The following is a 16,713-nucleotide window of genomic DNA, read 5'->3' on the forward strand; positions in this document are numbered from 1 at the left end:
TGGTCCACCTCTGAGAAGAAGACCCACCTAGACAGAAGATTTGGTGGATGGAAAGGCCAGGAGGTTTTTAATGCCAAGGGCTGATTGCCTCCTGGAGACAGAGAAGAGTCAGAGAAAAACAATAGTATGTTTTTATACCCCACTTTTCTCTTTCTCAAGGAGTCTCAAAGTAGCTTACAATCACCTGCACTTCCTCCCTCACAACAGGCACCTTGTGAAGTAGGTGGAGCTGAGGGAGTTTGGAGAGAAATGTGGCTGGCTCAAAGTCTTCACATGGAGGAGTGGGGAATTGAACCTGGTTTTCCAGATTAGAGTCTCCCACTCTCAACCATTACATTATGCTGGCTCTCAGAGATGGTCTGAGAAGCTGCTTGCAAGAAGCAAGAATAGCAGATTGGATGAGGCATTGGCCAAGAAGGAGAGAGGACTGAAGGCTTTTTTTTTTTGCTTTCTGGATTGGGAAGCTGTGCTTAGAGCAAAGATCATATTAGATATGCGTGGCTCAGGAAGGGGTGACCATCATCTGTGTGACTGGGAGGAAAAATATGTCATCATGTGGAGGACTGGGTACTGTGAAGGAAGAAGAGTAAAACCACATTAACTTCTTCCAGTCCTTCTTCAGGTCTGACGATCCTTGGCAGGGGCTGGGGGTCTGACACTTTCAGATGAAAGCTAGGCTGATCTCCAAAGAGAAAATAGAGGATTGAGCAGCATCATGAATACTGGTTCTGGTGGGTTTTCCATGGTCTGGTGGATCTTGTTCCTAACGTTTCGCCTGCATCTGTGGCTGGCATCTTCAGAGATATATCACAGAGAGAAGTCTGTTACAAACTGTGTCCAGAGAGAAGGGAATGTTTGGGGTATATATTGTCCATGTCCCAGGGTGGGGAACCAATCAGTAAGTGTTTGGGTGGAACTTGTTATGCAAAGATGTGGTTGATAGTATTGTATTACGGGTGGGGCTTATCAGTCCAGGGAGTGATTCATATTTTCATGCCCTGCAGCAGCAGTAGTATTGGTGAATGCAAATCCTGTGTTTAGGTGGAGTCCATTCTTCATGAACTTAGCAGGCCCTTGGGGTTTGCTTTTGGTGTTTTTAAGTACTGGTCGCCAAGCTTTGCTAATTTTCAAAGTCTCTTCTTTCCTGTTGAAATTGTCTTGGTGTTTGTGAATTTCAATGGCCTCCCTGTGAGGTCTGACAAAGAAACCTTCTGAATTGTCCAGAATTTCAGTGTTTTCAAATAAAATGTTATGTCCAGTTTTGTTTAAGACATGTTCTGCAACTGCAGATTTTTCAGGATGGTCAAGCTGACAGCGTCTTTCGTGCTCCCTAATATGAGTTTGAATGCTGTGTTTTGTGGTTCCTATGCAGACCTTTCCACAGCTGCAGGGTATGCGATAGACTCCTGCAGAAGTGCGGGTGTCTCTCTTTTCCTTTGCTGAGCGTAGCATCTGCTGTATTTTCCTGGTAGGTTTGAAGATGGTTTGTAGGTTATGTTTCGTCATCAGTTTCCCTATCTGATCAGTGATTATCTTGATGTATAGTAGAAATATTTTTCCTGTGGTGGGCTGTTTCTCCTCAGCCCTCTGGGTTTCTCTTGCTCAACAAAAACTAATTACTATGATCGAGACCTCAAGTATCTCCCTGTCCCCCTTAAATTATACAATAAAAATATCAAAGTGTTTCAACATATATAAAAAGAACTTTTGATGGTGATGGGGACAATATACAACCACTGATCTTAGAGCAACATTTAAAAAATAACCTTTATTACAAGTTACAAACAATTTGTATATGAACATTCATAATGTTCTGTTCCATTCTCTGAAAAAAGGTTGTTAGTCAACTCACTTTTGAGGTCTTGTGAGACAGGCAACATGTTAATTCTAATTCTTGGGGGAAAGATCATCAACCAGAATCATATCACAATCTGTATTCCAGATTTCCCACAAATCCAAAACTTCTTATCACTTGACCCTTTTCCAACAACTGGGTTTTTAAACTGGGTTCTTGCTTAGCTTCCAAGATCAGATGAGATCAGGTTAGCTTGGGATATCTAGGCCAGGGTCAAAACTAGTTAGCTGATGCATTTTTCATGTGACCTGATAATGCAGAAAGTGACATATTTGTGAAAATTATTGGTATTTAGATGCTTATATTCCCAATTTCCCCTGCAAAAAAACTCTTCAGGTCTTGACATACCTTAGTACCGTGGTGGTGAACCTTTGGCACTCCAGATGTTATGGACTTCAATTCCCATCAGCCCCTACCAGCATGGCCAATTGGGGCTGATGGGAATTGTAGTCCATAACATCTGAAGTGCCAAAGGTTCGCCACCACTTCTGAAGTACATTTCAGATGCATTTGACTCATCAAATTTTAAGTATTTTGTGAACAGTTCTTAAATTGGATGTGAACCACTTTGGAAGGCTGGTTAATATTATGTTTCATACAAATCTGATCAAATTTCTAAAACTAGTTTTCAACAACCAATGAAAAATCACAAAATGGCACCTCCTTGAGACAACCACATTTTTATTTTGTTCTCTGTTCTGTGCGTGGGGCAGCTGCATTTGAATTAATGCTCAGTACAGATTTGGATCTGATGGCCTTTGTTTGTGAGGAGACAGCAGCCATTCTCCCAAGATCACTTTTACTAGACACAAGGTAAACTAAGAAACCTTTTTAAAATTCTCCTCAATTACCATAATGAGACCTTACAATATGGAAGGCAAGGCTTTTGCCAAGCTATTTAAGAACACCAGCCCTCCACTCATGTTGCTTTGGAAACTCCTGGAGATTTGTGGATGTGCCTGGAAGCTCACAGCTTGGAGAAGGGAAGGAGCATAGTGGTGATGAGATAACAGAGAGTCCGATCTGATCTCTGTAGTCTGGAGACCAGTTGTAATTCTGGAAGAAGTCCATTCCCCTCCCAGAAGTGGATGACCCACATGATAATTTGGGTCCTAGCAAAAATACCATTTACTGTCCTTGCCTGGGCTTCTCTGCATGCATTTTCGTAGACAGGGGTGACCACTGCACTATCTTCTCATCTAACAGCCTCAACATGTTGCAGCGCCAGAAGTAAATGCAGGAGGCTGATCCTCTAACCCTTGCAAAAGAGGAGGAAGAATTCCTACCATCCCAATAACGCCCCTGCCCCTACCTGAGCTGGCTGCATGACGGCTCTTTTCCTTTCACAGAGGAGATGGCAGAGAAGGCATCAAGTGTCTTTTCACTGTATGGGAGAAAAAGAAAGAGGGTGGGAAATTGTTTTTAGATGCACGCAAATCTCTCTCTCTTGCTGGCTCTCAGCCTTTCCTTTGGAAACCCTCGTCTCTCCCCTCCCCACCATCTTTAAAAATCCCCTGCCGAGCCTCTGTCTTTCCCCCCTCCTTCTTTGCCTCTCCTTCCTAAACGTGCTTCTGTGAAACCCGAAGTCACTGGATCCCCATTGAACATCCAGAAGTTTGGATCCTACACTAAACTCCACTGCAAGGATCTTTTGTAGCTCTGCAATGAGTAGCCACGGGGGTCTCACTAGTGCGGGGGGGGGCACAGTTACAAAGGGTGGGAAGGAGAGAAGGGATTTCCGTGTATATCTGAAGAAGTGAGCGGTCTCACGAAGGCTCACATTGAAATGCTGTTGGTCTTCAAGGTGCCGCTGGAATTCTGCTTTATATTGCTACAACAAGCTAACATGGCTGCCCCTTTGCAAACCCCCCAATCTCCCCCTACCCAGCAAGCCCTTTCCAGCTCACCAAACTCCTTCCCAGCCATTGAAAGGAGGGAGACAGGAAATGGCAAACTCATTCCCGTACCACTACATCTGCCATTGAAGAGGTGTGTGTGTGTGTGTGCGTGTGTGCGCACAGGAAATGGCTTTCCTATTACGCCCTATTTGCCACTCTAGGACTGCATACTCCCTTATTTTAACTGAGGATTCTTCAGTTCAAAGAGCCTGGGAGAAAGAAAGCAAAGAGAGTTTCTCAGAGAGAAAATAAAAATTCTAATCCAAGTTGCTCTATGAATGTCTTTCCACATTGTGGCATTTATAAAGTCTCTCCGCCGTGTGTATTCTAGATAGATAGATAGATAGATAGATAGATAGATAGATAGATAGATAGATAGATAGATAGATAGATAGATAGATAGATAGATAGATAGATAGATAGATAGATAGATAGATAGATAGATAGATATTTTACCATCTCCAGTTGTATACATGTTATGATATCCCTTTGTTTTTCATTTGCTCATATCTGTAGTTCTCTTTTTAACACAACGTTTCCTTGGATGCCAGAAGTCTGGAGGGCCCTTTGAGTGGAAAGGCAAAGCCAAGGATCAGAATGGACAAAAGGAATGGAAAATGAAAAGCCACGTCCTGCCCGTCTGCATGGCAGCTCGCAGACTCCAAAAATCACAACATTAAATCTATTTACATTGAGGAGAGACAACACACACAACACACACACACACACACACACACACACACACACACACACACGATTATGAAAGAGGTTTTTATATTTCTAACTTGACATCATCCTATTAAAATATAGGAACAATATAGCACGGCACCTTTGGGAAATTGCCTTTGATGTGAATCCCAGTGTTTCTCCAGATAGCCTGGAACTATATTTATCAGTTTTACCAGCATGGCCAATTGGCCATGCTGACAGAGGCTGATGGGAATTGTAGTTCCTGAACATCTGGAGAGCCGCAGGCTCCCTACCCTTGCCATAGATGCTCTGTTTGCCTTGTGTCACCTCTGCCCTTGAACCGCTGAACGTCTTTCTAAGGGTTAAAGAGAGAGAAATTGGAGTCCTAGAGAGGCACATGGGAAGCTAGTTCCAGTCCCCCTCCTTGCAGTAGCTGCCTTCGTGTTTTGGGGGCTGCTGCTTGAATGGCTTGAAGAGGTCTGGTGAGCTCGAAGCGCCTTTAGAGGGGAAAATTCTGGGTTGCAAATTGCAATGCAAGACCTAAACTAGAGAAAAAGGAGCGGAGAGGAAGGGATGGTGAGGAAAAGCCTCCTCCTCCTCCTCCTCCAGATTCCACTTCTCCTCCCCCATTCTGCACCAAAGAGAGTCCCTTTGTGCAGAGCCACGAGGTCCTTGCAACGATTTAATGGCAGCATTTGAACCCCGCACCTTTGGACATTGGAGGGGTCAAAGTGCTTGAGGCTGCAGAGGAGCGGCAAGCAGCGAAGGCGTGGGAAATCTGGGAAGAAGGGGAAAGAGTGGGTAGGCTGTGAAGGTGGGGATGAGAGAACAGATGCAGGGGGGGAGAAGGGTGGGGAGATGAGGGGGAGATCGGGCGTTACTCCGAATTTGCTCTGGATCTGATGGTTTTGAGAAGTGTCCTTTTCACCCTGCCTCCCCATAGCATGGTGGACTGGGGTTTTCCTCACATTTTCACCTATCTTTCCCAAATCTGCTGAGTTTTCCAACCAATCCAAATGGCTGCATTTTCCAATTCCACCTGTCAACTCCCCAACCCCTTCCAGGAAGATACAGGAGAAAACTGCGCCAGTAGCATATTGGAAGAGTGTAGGGTTTCCACAGCTGGGAGTGGGGGGCAGACATGAGGTGGGGGAACCTGCCCTGCAGAAGCCCTGTTGCTCCTGGATTGTACTTGCTGAGCAGCAGCCAAGAGGGAATCACAGCCTTCAGTGCCCTCCCCCCCACCTCTACTTCTGCTCCTGCTCCCATGTTCTGCTCAGTCTCCACTAGTTTTAAGGCTGTTTTCCCACTTTACTGGGCATGCATGAAGAAGATAACATTCTCAGCCTCCCTAACTTATTAACCACGGGTCTTTTTTTCAGGGTTGTCAGAAAACAGGCACAGTTGCTATCTGGCACATATCTAACTTGGAGACTTAGATGTTGGCATTTTTTCTTTGGTTAAAATCTCCCTTTTCCAGAACAGGATCTTTGCCATAACAGATATAAAGGGCAGCAACTATTTCTTTGGAGGGCTAGTTTTCTCTGTGCAGGGAGATTTCCAATCCTAGCTGGCAATCCAATCTCCCATCAGCAGCCCTGAGTCAAGCAGTTCATTTCATCAGCTCAGGGTTCTGCCACAGCATTCCCAGTACACTATCTTAGTTGTTTGTGCGGAAGGGGGGGGGGGGCTAGCCGGCGGGTTGTGGCTTACTTCAGAAAGCGGGAGGGAAGGGTGTGGCTTCAGGCAATGTCAGGATCATGGATTAATCCACACAGGTGAACTGAATATTGTTTCTTACACTGTGCCCTGAATCCAGTTTGGAGGGACATCCCCTGAAGGGACTGACCTCTTTCTTTCACTCCCTTCCAGGCAGCAGTGGAAAGACAACCTGGATGCTTCCTGCTTTCTCTGCCATCTTCTCTGTTTGGTGAAGGGACAAGAGACACCATGCAGCCAGCTCAGGTAAGCTGATATCACTGGGGAGAAGTGATGTGGAGAACAGGAATGCTTCCTTCGCTCCTGGCCCTCCGTTCTGGCGCTGTAAGATGTCAAGACTGCCCGCTGGAAAGGCAGAAAAATGGTCACCCCCTTAGAATCATAGAGACCACAGGAACACCCAGTCCAACCCCCTGCCATGCAGGAATACACAATCAAAGCATTCCTGATAGATGGCCATCCAGCTTCTGTTTAAAAACCTCCAAAGAAGGAGATTCCACCACTCTCTGAGATAGTGTATCCCACTGTCAAACAGCCTTTACTGTCAGTTCTTCCTAATTTTTAGGTGGAATCTCTTTTCCTGCACATTCAACCCATTACTTCTTGTCCTAGTCTCTGAAGCAGCAGAAAACAGTCTTGCTCCATCTTCAACATGACATCCTTTCAGATATTTAAACGTGGCTATCATGTCACCCCTTAACCTTCTCTACTCCAGACGAAACATACCTAGCTCCCTAGGTCTGACCACTCTTCTAGGATGACATCCATAAAGAAGTCCAAGCAGGCACTATGGAAACAATGCTGGGCCAGGAATATCCCTCAGAGAACAACATGGTCCTTTACTGTCTAGACATCTTCTCTTGTACTCATAAGGCTGCTATCTCCCTGTGATTCTCAGCTGCATCAATAGGAGTATAGTGTCTAGATCGAGGGATGTAATAGTACCACTTTATTCTGCATTGGTCAGGCCTCACCTGGAATACTGTGTCCAGTTCTGGACACCAGCTAATTCAAGAAGGATATTGACAAGCTGGAGCATATCAAGAGGAGGATGTCCACAACTGTAAAAGGTATGGAGTCCATGCCCTATGAAGAGCGGCTTAGGGAGCTGGGTATGTTTAGTCTGGAGAAGAGAAGGTTAAGGGGTGACATAATAGCTATGTTTCAATATTTGAAGGCATGTCATATTGAAGATGGCTTACTGGATTTTCTGCTGTTATAGAGACTAGAACAAGGAGTAATGGATTAATGGTACAGGAAAGTAAAATAACCTATTAAAGGAATAATGGAGTTAAGGTACAGGAAAAGAAGATAATCTACAAAACATTAGGAAAAACTTCCTGATAGTAAAGGCTGTTCCACAGTGGAATATGCTGCCTTGGAGGATTGTGGAGTCTCCTTCCTTGGAGTTGTTTAAGCAGAAGCTGGATGGTCGTCTGTTAGGATGACTGTGCATTCCTGCATGGCATTGGGTTGAACTTGATGGCCCTTGTGGTATCTTCCAACATTATGATTCTATACCTTAAGAAGCAAGCCAATAGATCCTCTAGTAGCCATGGGTGAATCCTTCCCTGCATGGTTTCTCTTTCTGTCCACAGGGTTTGAAAAGTCTTCAGGGGTTCATTCAGGCTTGAGGCTTGGAACTGAACCTCAAAAGTTTCATGACTGTTAATGCAAAAAACAGTTCACATGATTATCTCTTCCCTCTCATTCATTTCTCTCTTCACAGGCTGAAGAACAGCTTCCCTTGTCATATTCTAGGCCCTCTCCCCTGTGTAAGGAAATGGAAAGAGCTGCCCCACAGCCAGCTCAGGAAAGAGGAGGGGTCACTAGGAGGAGAGGCAGGGAGCAACTTGGGTGTCTTGCTGTGTTGAAGGAAGAGGCCTGATTCTGCCATTACATATTGTCTGAAGTATCCACAAGGGAGGCCATGAAATCCACTTATTCCATTGCATGAAGCTGCTAATCCCTGGGGAGCAACGCCCCGCCCACACACTTTCATGTTTTGAACTACTATTTGTATGTTTTGGGGGGAGGAGTATTTGTGTGACTGATTTCCCCCTTCCCTGTTTCAGTTCCTGGTTTCCTTTGAAGATGTAGCTGTGCATTTCACGCTGGAGGAATGGGCTTTGCTGAACCCAGAGCAAAGGGCTCTGTACAAAGAAGTTATGCTGGAGAATTATGAGAACGTGACCTTTGTAGGTAAGGATCCTTTCCCCATCAGTTGCTCTTTATCACACCAGTGGAGGAAAATGCCATCCAGTCACAGCTGACATATAGTGACTCAGTAAGGTTTTCAAGCCAAGGGATGTTCAGTTTGCAATTGCCTGCCTCTGTACAGCAACCCTGGACTTCCTTGATGGTCTCCCATCCAGGTACCAACCAGGGCCAATCCTGCTTAGGTTCTGAGATCTGATGAGATCAGGCTACCCTGGGCCATCCAAGTCAGGGAAAATATGTGGAATTGTGATATAATTTCTCAGTTTGGAAATTTTGAATCCCAAAACAGCAAGTCCTGATGCCAGAAGAGGAGTGAGTAGATTGATGTGTTTCTGGGAGTTATGGTTGTGAAATTTTAATTATTTTATGGGTTTTGGTTCTTAATTGTTTTGTGAACTCTTTGGGCAAGTGTCTCTGAAGATGCACCATATAAATGTTTTAATTAATACATAATAAAACCCCATTCACCATCTTAAAAATATCTGCAGCTTAAATTCCAAACCTCGTGACCCTGTAGGACATCCTAAGAACTTCTCAGAATGGTGTGCTGATCACATTCTGTAAGGTGGAAGCCACTGTTGAAAACTGATCCATTCCAAGTGGGCTATCTTAAGCAGAGAAGGTGATGGCTAGGAACTGTTCTAGCACATGGACATAGGGAAAAGATGGGGGTTTTTTTTAGAGATGTGGATTTTAGTTAAGGAAGAGATTTGAAGGTCATAACCAGTACTGTGAAATGAACTCAGAAACCATCTGGTAGCCAACGTAGCTGCTTTAAAATAGGTGAGATGTTCTCCCATCATCTAGAACAGGGGTGCTGAACTCATTTGATATGAGAACCATAATTCAGAGACCTTCATTCGGCATATGCAACAAAGGAACAGAATAGAAAAGTAAATCTAGTAAAAAACAGTGAAGCTAATGTGAGCAGAAGCCAAGGATACCTAGTTCAAAACACGCAGCAAAAATTTGGCTACTGTTTCAGTTACTTCAGCCTCAGGATTGTTGAGCAAAGAGTCATCTCTGCGTTGATGGAAAGATCTGAGAACCCAACCGAGGTTAAGGCAGAGAAGTCAGGTCTAAAGCTGTTGTACTTCGGGCAGAAGAGCAAGATATGATCACAGGAGTCAATATAAGAAGGGCAGAAAGAACAGTGTCTTATGAGAACCAGATACAACATAAATGTGACATGGTTGGGCTGGGACCTAGAGTGAGAGAGTGTGTGTGTGTGGACCAGCAGCCCCCCTCCCCCCTACCAGGGCCTGGCCTGACCAAATCACATTTATGTCATATCCAGCCATCGCATCATATGGGGGTGGTGTCCTGCAGTGGGCTCACCAGGCCGCAACAGCCCTGGAGGAGGGTGTTGGCACTGGGATGAGTGGCTGCTGCAACTGGCGACCTCATAGTAAGCTCACCAGGCCCAATCAGGAGCAGGGGGGTTGGTGCCTCACGAGCCTGATAAACCTCTTAAGGGGCCAAATGCGGCCCCCAAAGTGCATGCTTGACATCCCTGATCTAGACTTTGACAATAACTGAGCTGCTGCTTTCTGAGCTAGATAGACAGATTTTCCAGGATGTCTTCAAGGGCAGCCCAATATAGAGTGCATGACAATGATTCATCTGAGAAGTGGCAAGACCATGGATTAGCACAGCTACATTGTCTAAGGAAGGGGAGAGCTGGCAAATATAATGCATCTGGCACACATGGCCACTGGATAGGTGTGTCATCAGGCAGTTAAATGCTCACCTTCTCTGCTCATGAAGCCATGGTCCCAGAACTGCTTACGGATGCACACTTGTCTATTGGAGGTTACAGATGCTTCCATCCTCCTTCTGGCCTTCTGAGAAGCAGTGCAAGAATTGTGTTTCTTTGGAATGCCTAAAAACTTCATTACTAGAAGTAACTGGACTGTTTGTTTTCTCCAAAGTATTTCTCAAGCCTGACTATCTCTCTTACCTGGAAGAAGATGAAGATCCATTTGCTCTGGATTCAGAGGAAGAGGAGAGATCAGCAGGTAGGTGCTGAGGTGCAGGGTGGGCCTCTTTCTCATGTGGGAATAGATGGGTGTGGCTCAGTGGAAAAGCCTCTGCTTTGCATGCAGAAGTTCTCAGATTCGTTCCCCGGCATCCCTGGTTGAAGAGGACCAGGAAGTAGATGATGTGAAAGCCCTCTGCCTGAGATCCTAGAGAGCCACTGCCAGTCTCAGTAGACACTGCTGACTTTGACAGGCTAATGGTCTTATTCCATATAAAGCAGATTCTTGGTGAATTTTTCAGGTCATGTTTAGTATCACCCAGCATATGTCTGACTTATTGGGCTGAAACTTCATGTCCACTTCAGCCCCATCATTATCTTCTTCCTCATAGTTTCTTTTCCTCATTACTTCTATCTTATGTGGAAGGATTCACACGCACACACCATTGGCCTTGACTTTGGGCCTTGGTTTCAGTCTTGTGCTGAAGCATTCTTCTTTTCTCTCTCTCTTCCTTGGATTTTTAATAGTGAAGTATCAGGCATTCTTCTAGACAGTAAGAGACAAAAGCCTTTATCAGAGAGGACATTCTTGATGTTGTTCTTGACAGGACTGGATCTAGGGGGCGAAGGGGGACAGGGGCCACAGGTGGTGGCAGCGGCGCATCTACAGAAAATTATGCCCAGGGCCAACAGTGAAATTGCCACCCCCTTCAGCATTGGAAACCCATCTTTTGGATAACTGTATCATAAACTAGTGCAGGATCACACACTAGCAAGAATAATAACCCAGCATGTCCCAGCCTCCAGTGGGCTTGGGGATGGGAGGGTTTTTTACTGCCATCTGCCTTTTATTCTGTAGTTTTATTCTAGTTTTATTAGTAGCTACACTGTTATTGGTTTTAATTACTACTATTAATAGTACATTGTGTTGTGCACCGCCCTGAGCCCTTCGGGGGAGTTATCCATCTGCTCTAACTCATAGTGGACTTGTGCAATTGGATTAGAATACAGAATCATAGGCAGATTCTGCATGGGACAAAAACAGCAGTGTGAAAATGGTATAAACCCTTTTACACTCTTTTAAACCATTTTCACACCACATGCAGAATCCACCTCAGAATCAATCAGATTCTTCTCAGTATTTTTCCTTTTTAGAAAAAGGGACAGGGTACTCAGGATTTTCTTCCACCCCAAGGGGAAGGACAGTGAGGAGACAAGAGCAGAGATTTTTCAGTTGCATGGGATTATCAGAAGAGAAGTTTAAGGTTTTACCCTGCAAACCCAACAATGTTCCCTTCCCTGTCCAGGACTTATGGGAGCTATAATAGGGTGATCTCTACTTTTAGAGATCTGATCTCCATAGCTTTTCTCAGATTTTTCTGCAATATTTTAGGAAAGATTTCAGTAAAGCCAAAATTGGTGCTGTGTGCAGTGAAGTCCATTCTGCCCTCCCCTCCAGGCAGAGGCATATCTAGGGAAAATGGAGCCTGGTGCAAAATATGAGTGTCCCCCCCTCCCCCCATGGGTGACCACTGTAATGCTGGAATCCACCCCCAAACAGCATCACTTTCAATGGTGTTTAAACTAGGGAGCCCAGATTCTCCTTTTAAATTTACCTTAAAAAGTGAATCTGGGGTCCCCAGTTAAAACAACATTGAATGGGATGCTGTTTTGGGGTTGATTCTCCCCCATCCTGAAGCAACATCACTTTCGATGTTTAAACTGGGGACCTCAGATTCTCCCTTTAAATCCATGCCAAACGGGGTGGATTTAAAAGGAGAATCTGGGGAAATTTGGGGGGTGCCTGCTGTCAGGGGTGCAATTGTTAAGCTAGCAGCACCAAACTTTCATGGCATCTTTAGGAGATGATACCACCTAGGTTTGGTGAAGTTTGGTTCAAGGGGTCCAAAGTTATGGACCCTCAAAGGTGTAACCCCCATCTTCTATTAGCTCCCATTGGAAACAATGGGGGATGGGGCACCCCCTTTGAGAGCCAATACCTTTGAACCCCCTGAACCAAACCACACCAAATCTGGAAGGTATCATCAGGAGAGTCTTCCAACAAATCCCTGAAATCTTGGTGCTGCTAGCCTAAAAACTGCACCCCTGCAGGCCAAAAATAAAAAAACTTTAAAAATACCAAAGAAACACAAACGGGGGGCGGAGGTTCGGACATGTAATGGGGGGGATTGAACCCAAGAACACCCCCTCTTACCTGAGTCCTTGGCTGTGTGGGCAGAAAAGTCCCAGTTATATCTGAAAGGCCTTTTTCCGCAGTTGTTTCAGAATGTCCTTCTCCCATGCCACTTGACGGGGTGGTGGCTCTAAAGTTGTTTTAATTGACTTCAGCACCAGTGTGGTGTAATGATTAAACCCCATTCCCTAATCTCAAGAATGGGGTTAGATTCCCAGTGCTCCGCATGTGTGGCAGACTCTAATTTGGAGAACCAGATTCAATTCCCCTTCCTCTTCGAGAAGCTGCTGGGTAACCTTGGGCCAGTCACAGTTCTCTCAGTACTATGTCAGCCCCATTTACCTCACAAAGACCCCTGTTGTGGGGAGATAAAGGGATTGTGATTGTAAGCCATTTTGAGACTCCTGAAGGTAGAGAAAAGTGGGATATTAAAAACCTTGTATGTGCATTCAAAATTTCACCTAGCAATAGCTGACTTAGAGTGACCCCTAGAGGCTTTTCAATGCAACAGATGTTCAGATGTGTGTCATAGCCTATCTCTGCTTAGTGATCCTGGTATTTCTTGGAGGTCTCCCATCCAAGTACTAACCAAGGTCAACACTACTTAGCTTCTGTGATCTGAGGAGGTGGGCTATGATGTTTGGACTGCCTGAGCCATTCAGGGTAGGGAACATATTGCTTACTTTAAAAAAAATTGAAAAAGCCTTGAAAAAAGAGGAGTGGGAAAAATGGCTGGTGTAGCGGTTGGGGCAAGGAAAGCAGTGGGATCCAGTCTAGGTGGAAGTCTTATTGCATCAGAAACAAGGAAACTCCTGAACACTGTCACTGCATGGGAAACATCTGGGCCAGAATGAGGAATGATCAAAGAGCATTCACTTAATGCAAGGGGGATAGTCTGGGGGAGAGCCATTATCATGGGTTTCCCCCCCTCCATCTGGAGCAGGAGGGTGTTAGAGGATCTACCCCCATATATCCAAGGAAGAGAGCTCTGGACCAGTGAAGCTTAAGTGAACTGTAGTATTCTGGAATACTCTGCCTTGTTTGCAAGATGCTGCTGCAGAGGATGCCAGTGAAATAGAGTCGCTCTTTGGGGTTCACAAGCAAAGATCCCTGCTGATGGCTCTTCTATGGCCCTGTCTCTTGCAACAAATTTCCACCATGTCGAGCTCTGGCCAAGTAAGGCTTTCGGAACTGTTCATCTGCTGTTTTAACTCTGGTTGTCTTTTCATTCTGAAGCAGGTTTTTCCTAGTCCAGCTGCTGTTCCTTCCTATGCTGGGCATTCCAAATTCCTTGTATTACCAGGCCAGCAAGGAGATTGAAATAGACTGAGACACTATTCTTGTATTTATTCTGAATTAGCACTAATTTTTGGTCACTGAATAAAGGCTGCTTTATTCCACAGCGCTCTTAATCAAGATTCTGACTTTTTTTCATCCAGCAGGTGACTGGAGTGATGTGGAATATTACAGGGAGCTCTCTGGGATGTCGCTGGAAACAACCACCCATGGAGCAGAAGAAGAGGCCTTTGGGACTCAAGAGGCATCGGTGAGGAAGAAGGGGCAAGATAAATGCATTGGTGGACAAAGAGGTGAGATCCATGAAATATCAATTGAACAAAAGCATCATGAAGAGAAGACAGGGAATAAGAGCCATTTGACTGAGAAAACATTCCACTGCAAATCCATCCCTTATCCACCTTACAAAATCCAAACAGGAGAGAAAGCATTCAAGTGTTGGGAGTGTGGAAAGAACTTTGCTAACAGTCTCAGCTTTAAAGCACATCAGAGATCTCACACAGCAGAGACACTCTATAAATGCTCAGGCTGTAGCAACAGTTTTTCTGATAAGTTGAGTCTTATTGAGCATCAGCAAATTCACACAGGGAAGAAGCCACACAAACCCCTGGACTATAGAAAGCATTACAGTAATAAAGGGAAGCATGCCAGGCATCAATCTATTTGCTCAATCAAGAAACCAAATAAAACTGGGGAATGTCAAAAGCGCTTCAGACAAAACAAGCAGCTTACATCACAGCCAAGATCCTACACAGGGAAAAAGACATATAAATGCACAGAATGTGGAAAGGACTTCAGATATAGTACATCACTTACTTTACATACAAGAATCCATTCAGGAGAGAGACCCTATCAATGCTCAGACTGCAGCTGGAGTTTTTCTGATAAATCGACATTTGTTGGACACCTGAGAATCCACACAGGGGAAAAACCATACGAATGTTTAGAATGTGGAAAAACCTTCCGTTTGAGTTCACAACTCAGCACACACCAAAGAACCCACACGGGGACAAAACCGTATAAGTGCCTGGATTGTGGGAAAAGTTTCACTAGTGGCCCAGGCCTTATTTCACATCAAAGAATTCACACAGGAGAGAAACCATATAAATGCCTGGAGTGTGGAAAGAGTTTTAGACAAAGCTCTGCCCGTGCTTCCCATCAAAGAATCCACACAGGGGAAAAAAGATACAAATGTTCAGTGTGTGAAAAGAGCTTTCGATGGAGCACAGCTCTCACTTCCCATCAAAGAATCCACACAGGGGAGAAACCGTATAAGTGCTTGGAATGTGGGAAAAGTTTCAATCATAATACACATTTTGCTTCACATCGAAGGATTCACACTGGGGAGAGACCGTATAAATGTGCTGAGTGTGGAAAGTGCTTCCGCCAGAGCTCAAATCTCAATGCACATCAAAGATTGCACAAAGAGGAGAAACCATATGCATGCTCAGAGTGTGGAAAGAGTTTTATATCAAGCTGGGCCTTAGCTAGCCATCAGAGAATACACACTGAGGAGAAGCCACACCAGTGCTTGGAGTGTGGAAGGACCTTCAGACACAGTGTCAGCCTAAAGACACATGAAAGCACCCATACAGGAGAGAAGCCGTATAAATGCCTGGAGTGTGGAAAGAGCTTCAGGCAGGCCTCACACCTTAGCATACACCGAAGAATTCACACTGGGGAAAAGCCGTATATGTGCTTTGAATGTGGGAAAAGCTTCCGTGTAAGGTCAGGCCTTAAAAGTCATCAAAGAACTCATACAGGAGAGAAACCCTATCAGTGCTTTGAGTGTCAAAGAAGTTTTCACTATCGTGGACAACTTGTTGAACATCGAAAAGTTCACACTGGGGAGATACCATATAAATGTCCTGAATGTGGAAAGAGCTTTCAACACAGCAGAAGCTTTATTTCTCATAAAAGAACTCACATAAGGAAGAAATCCATTAAAAGGATTTGAATGTGGAAAGGGCTGTGGTGACAGAGCTTAAGAAAAATGTAGTGGCCTCTTAGAAGGAACTTTATAAATGTGTAGAGTTTTATAAACGCTTTGAATGAAGAAACCGCTTGTTTCCCATCAGGGGATGTGTGAGAAAACAAAGCTAATAATAACAAAACAAATAATAATAATAAAAACATACCTGGAGCATGGGAAAATTTTTAGCAGTAATTCAGGATCCACCAAAGAATCAGCACAGCAATTCTCAACATTTCACACTATGCCACAGAGAAATACATCTCACCATGACATGCCTCTGAAGAGACCAGCCACAGATGTAGGCAAAATGTTAGGAGAAAAAACTAACAGAATAAATGGCCACACAGCTTGTAAAACCTACAACAGCCAGTTGATTCCAGCCGTGAAAGCCTTCCACAATACAAATTCACAGAAATGGTTTAAGTCATGCCATCATTATGTTACCATTGAGGATTAACTTCAATAATTTCTCAGAACAATAAAGCTATATCACATTAAAAAGTTACACTGAAGGACATGACATTACTAGATCTGACACTGAGGTATAAAAGAAAGATACAATAGATTGAAATTCTGAAGTGAAGCAAAATTAGCAATTAGACGTTTCTAGTCCAAAGAATTAAATTTGAAAATAATAGTTTTCTATCGGGCTAAAACTGAATCAAATGTACATATTACAAAAAAAGTAGTTGTGATAAAAGTGAAATCAATTAACTTTTTAAAATTGCAAGCTCTGGATCTTTTTGAGTCTGGCAAATAATATAATTCATCAAATTTCTTAGAAACTGTGTTGAATTGCCCAGTCAATGCACGAATACAAACTTAAACAAAGGTCATTGAGTTGCAGTTCTGGTCTTTGATTCTACGTTTTCATCTGCATCATGCTTT

The 16,713-nt window shown here is 44.2% G+C and overlaps 3 protein-coding genes across 9 annotated transcripts in view; 2 read left to right on the forward strand and 1 right to left on the reverse strand.

Annotated features, from left to right (window-relative positions):
- Positions 1-3,862, reverse strand: part of LOC125428898 (zinc finger protein 420-like) — a 28,808-nt gene extending 24,946 nt beyond the window's left edge. Inside the window, exons 1-2 of the mRNA XM_048489607.1 lie at positions 3,763-3,862; positions 3,168-3,239 (exon numbers count right to left, since the gene is read on the reverse strand). Coding sequence (XP_048345564.1) covers positions 3,168-3,182 — 15 coding nt within the window. The 5' untranslated portion in view covers positions 3,183-3,239; positions 3,763-3,862. The remainder of the gene's footprint in view (positions 1-3,167; positions 3,240-3,762) is intronic.
- The window catches only part of LOC125428526 (zinc finger protein 420-like), an 815,993-nt gene that overhangs the window by 82,802 nt on the left and 716,478 nt on the right, over positions 1-16,713 (forward strand). The gene's annotated exons all lie outside the window — the stretch shown is intronic.
- LOC125428643 (zinc finger protein 883-like) overlaps positions 4,822-16,713 on the forward strand; it is a 28,208-nt gene continuing 16,316 nt past the window's right edge. The window contains exons 1-5 of one of the 2 annotated variants that reach the window (XM_048489108.1): positions 4,822-4,925; positions 6,316-6,408; positions 8,238-8,364; positions 10,314-10,400; positions 13,994-15,788. In XM_048489108.1, coding sequence (XP_048345065.1) covers positions 6,394-6,408; positions 8,238-8,364; positions 10,314-10,400; positions 13,994-15,788 — 2,024 coding nt within the window. In that variant the 5' untranslated portion in view covers positions 4,822-4,925; positions 6,316-6,393. Of the gene's footprint in view, positions 4,926-6,315; positions 6,409-8,237; positions 8,365-10,313; positions 10,401-13,993; positions 16,662-16,713 lie in introns of those variants that run through there. The other variant, XM_048489107.1, reaches the window with a different exon arrangement.

This window comes from Sphaerodactylus townsendi, linkage group LG03 (genome assembly GCF_021028975.2).
Source record: "Sphaerodactylus townsendi isolate TG3544 linkage group LG03, MPM_Stown_v2.3, whole genome shotgun sequence".
Classification (NCBI taxonomy): domain Eukaryota; kingdom Metazoa; phylum Chordata; class Lepidosauria; order Squamata; family Sphaerodactylidae; genus Sphaerodactylus; species Sphaerodactylus townsendi.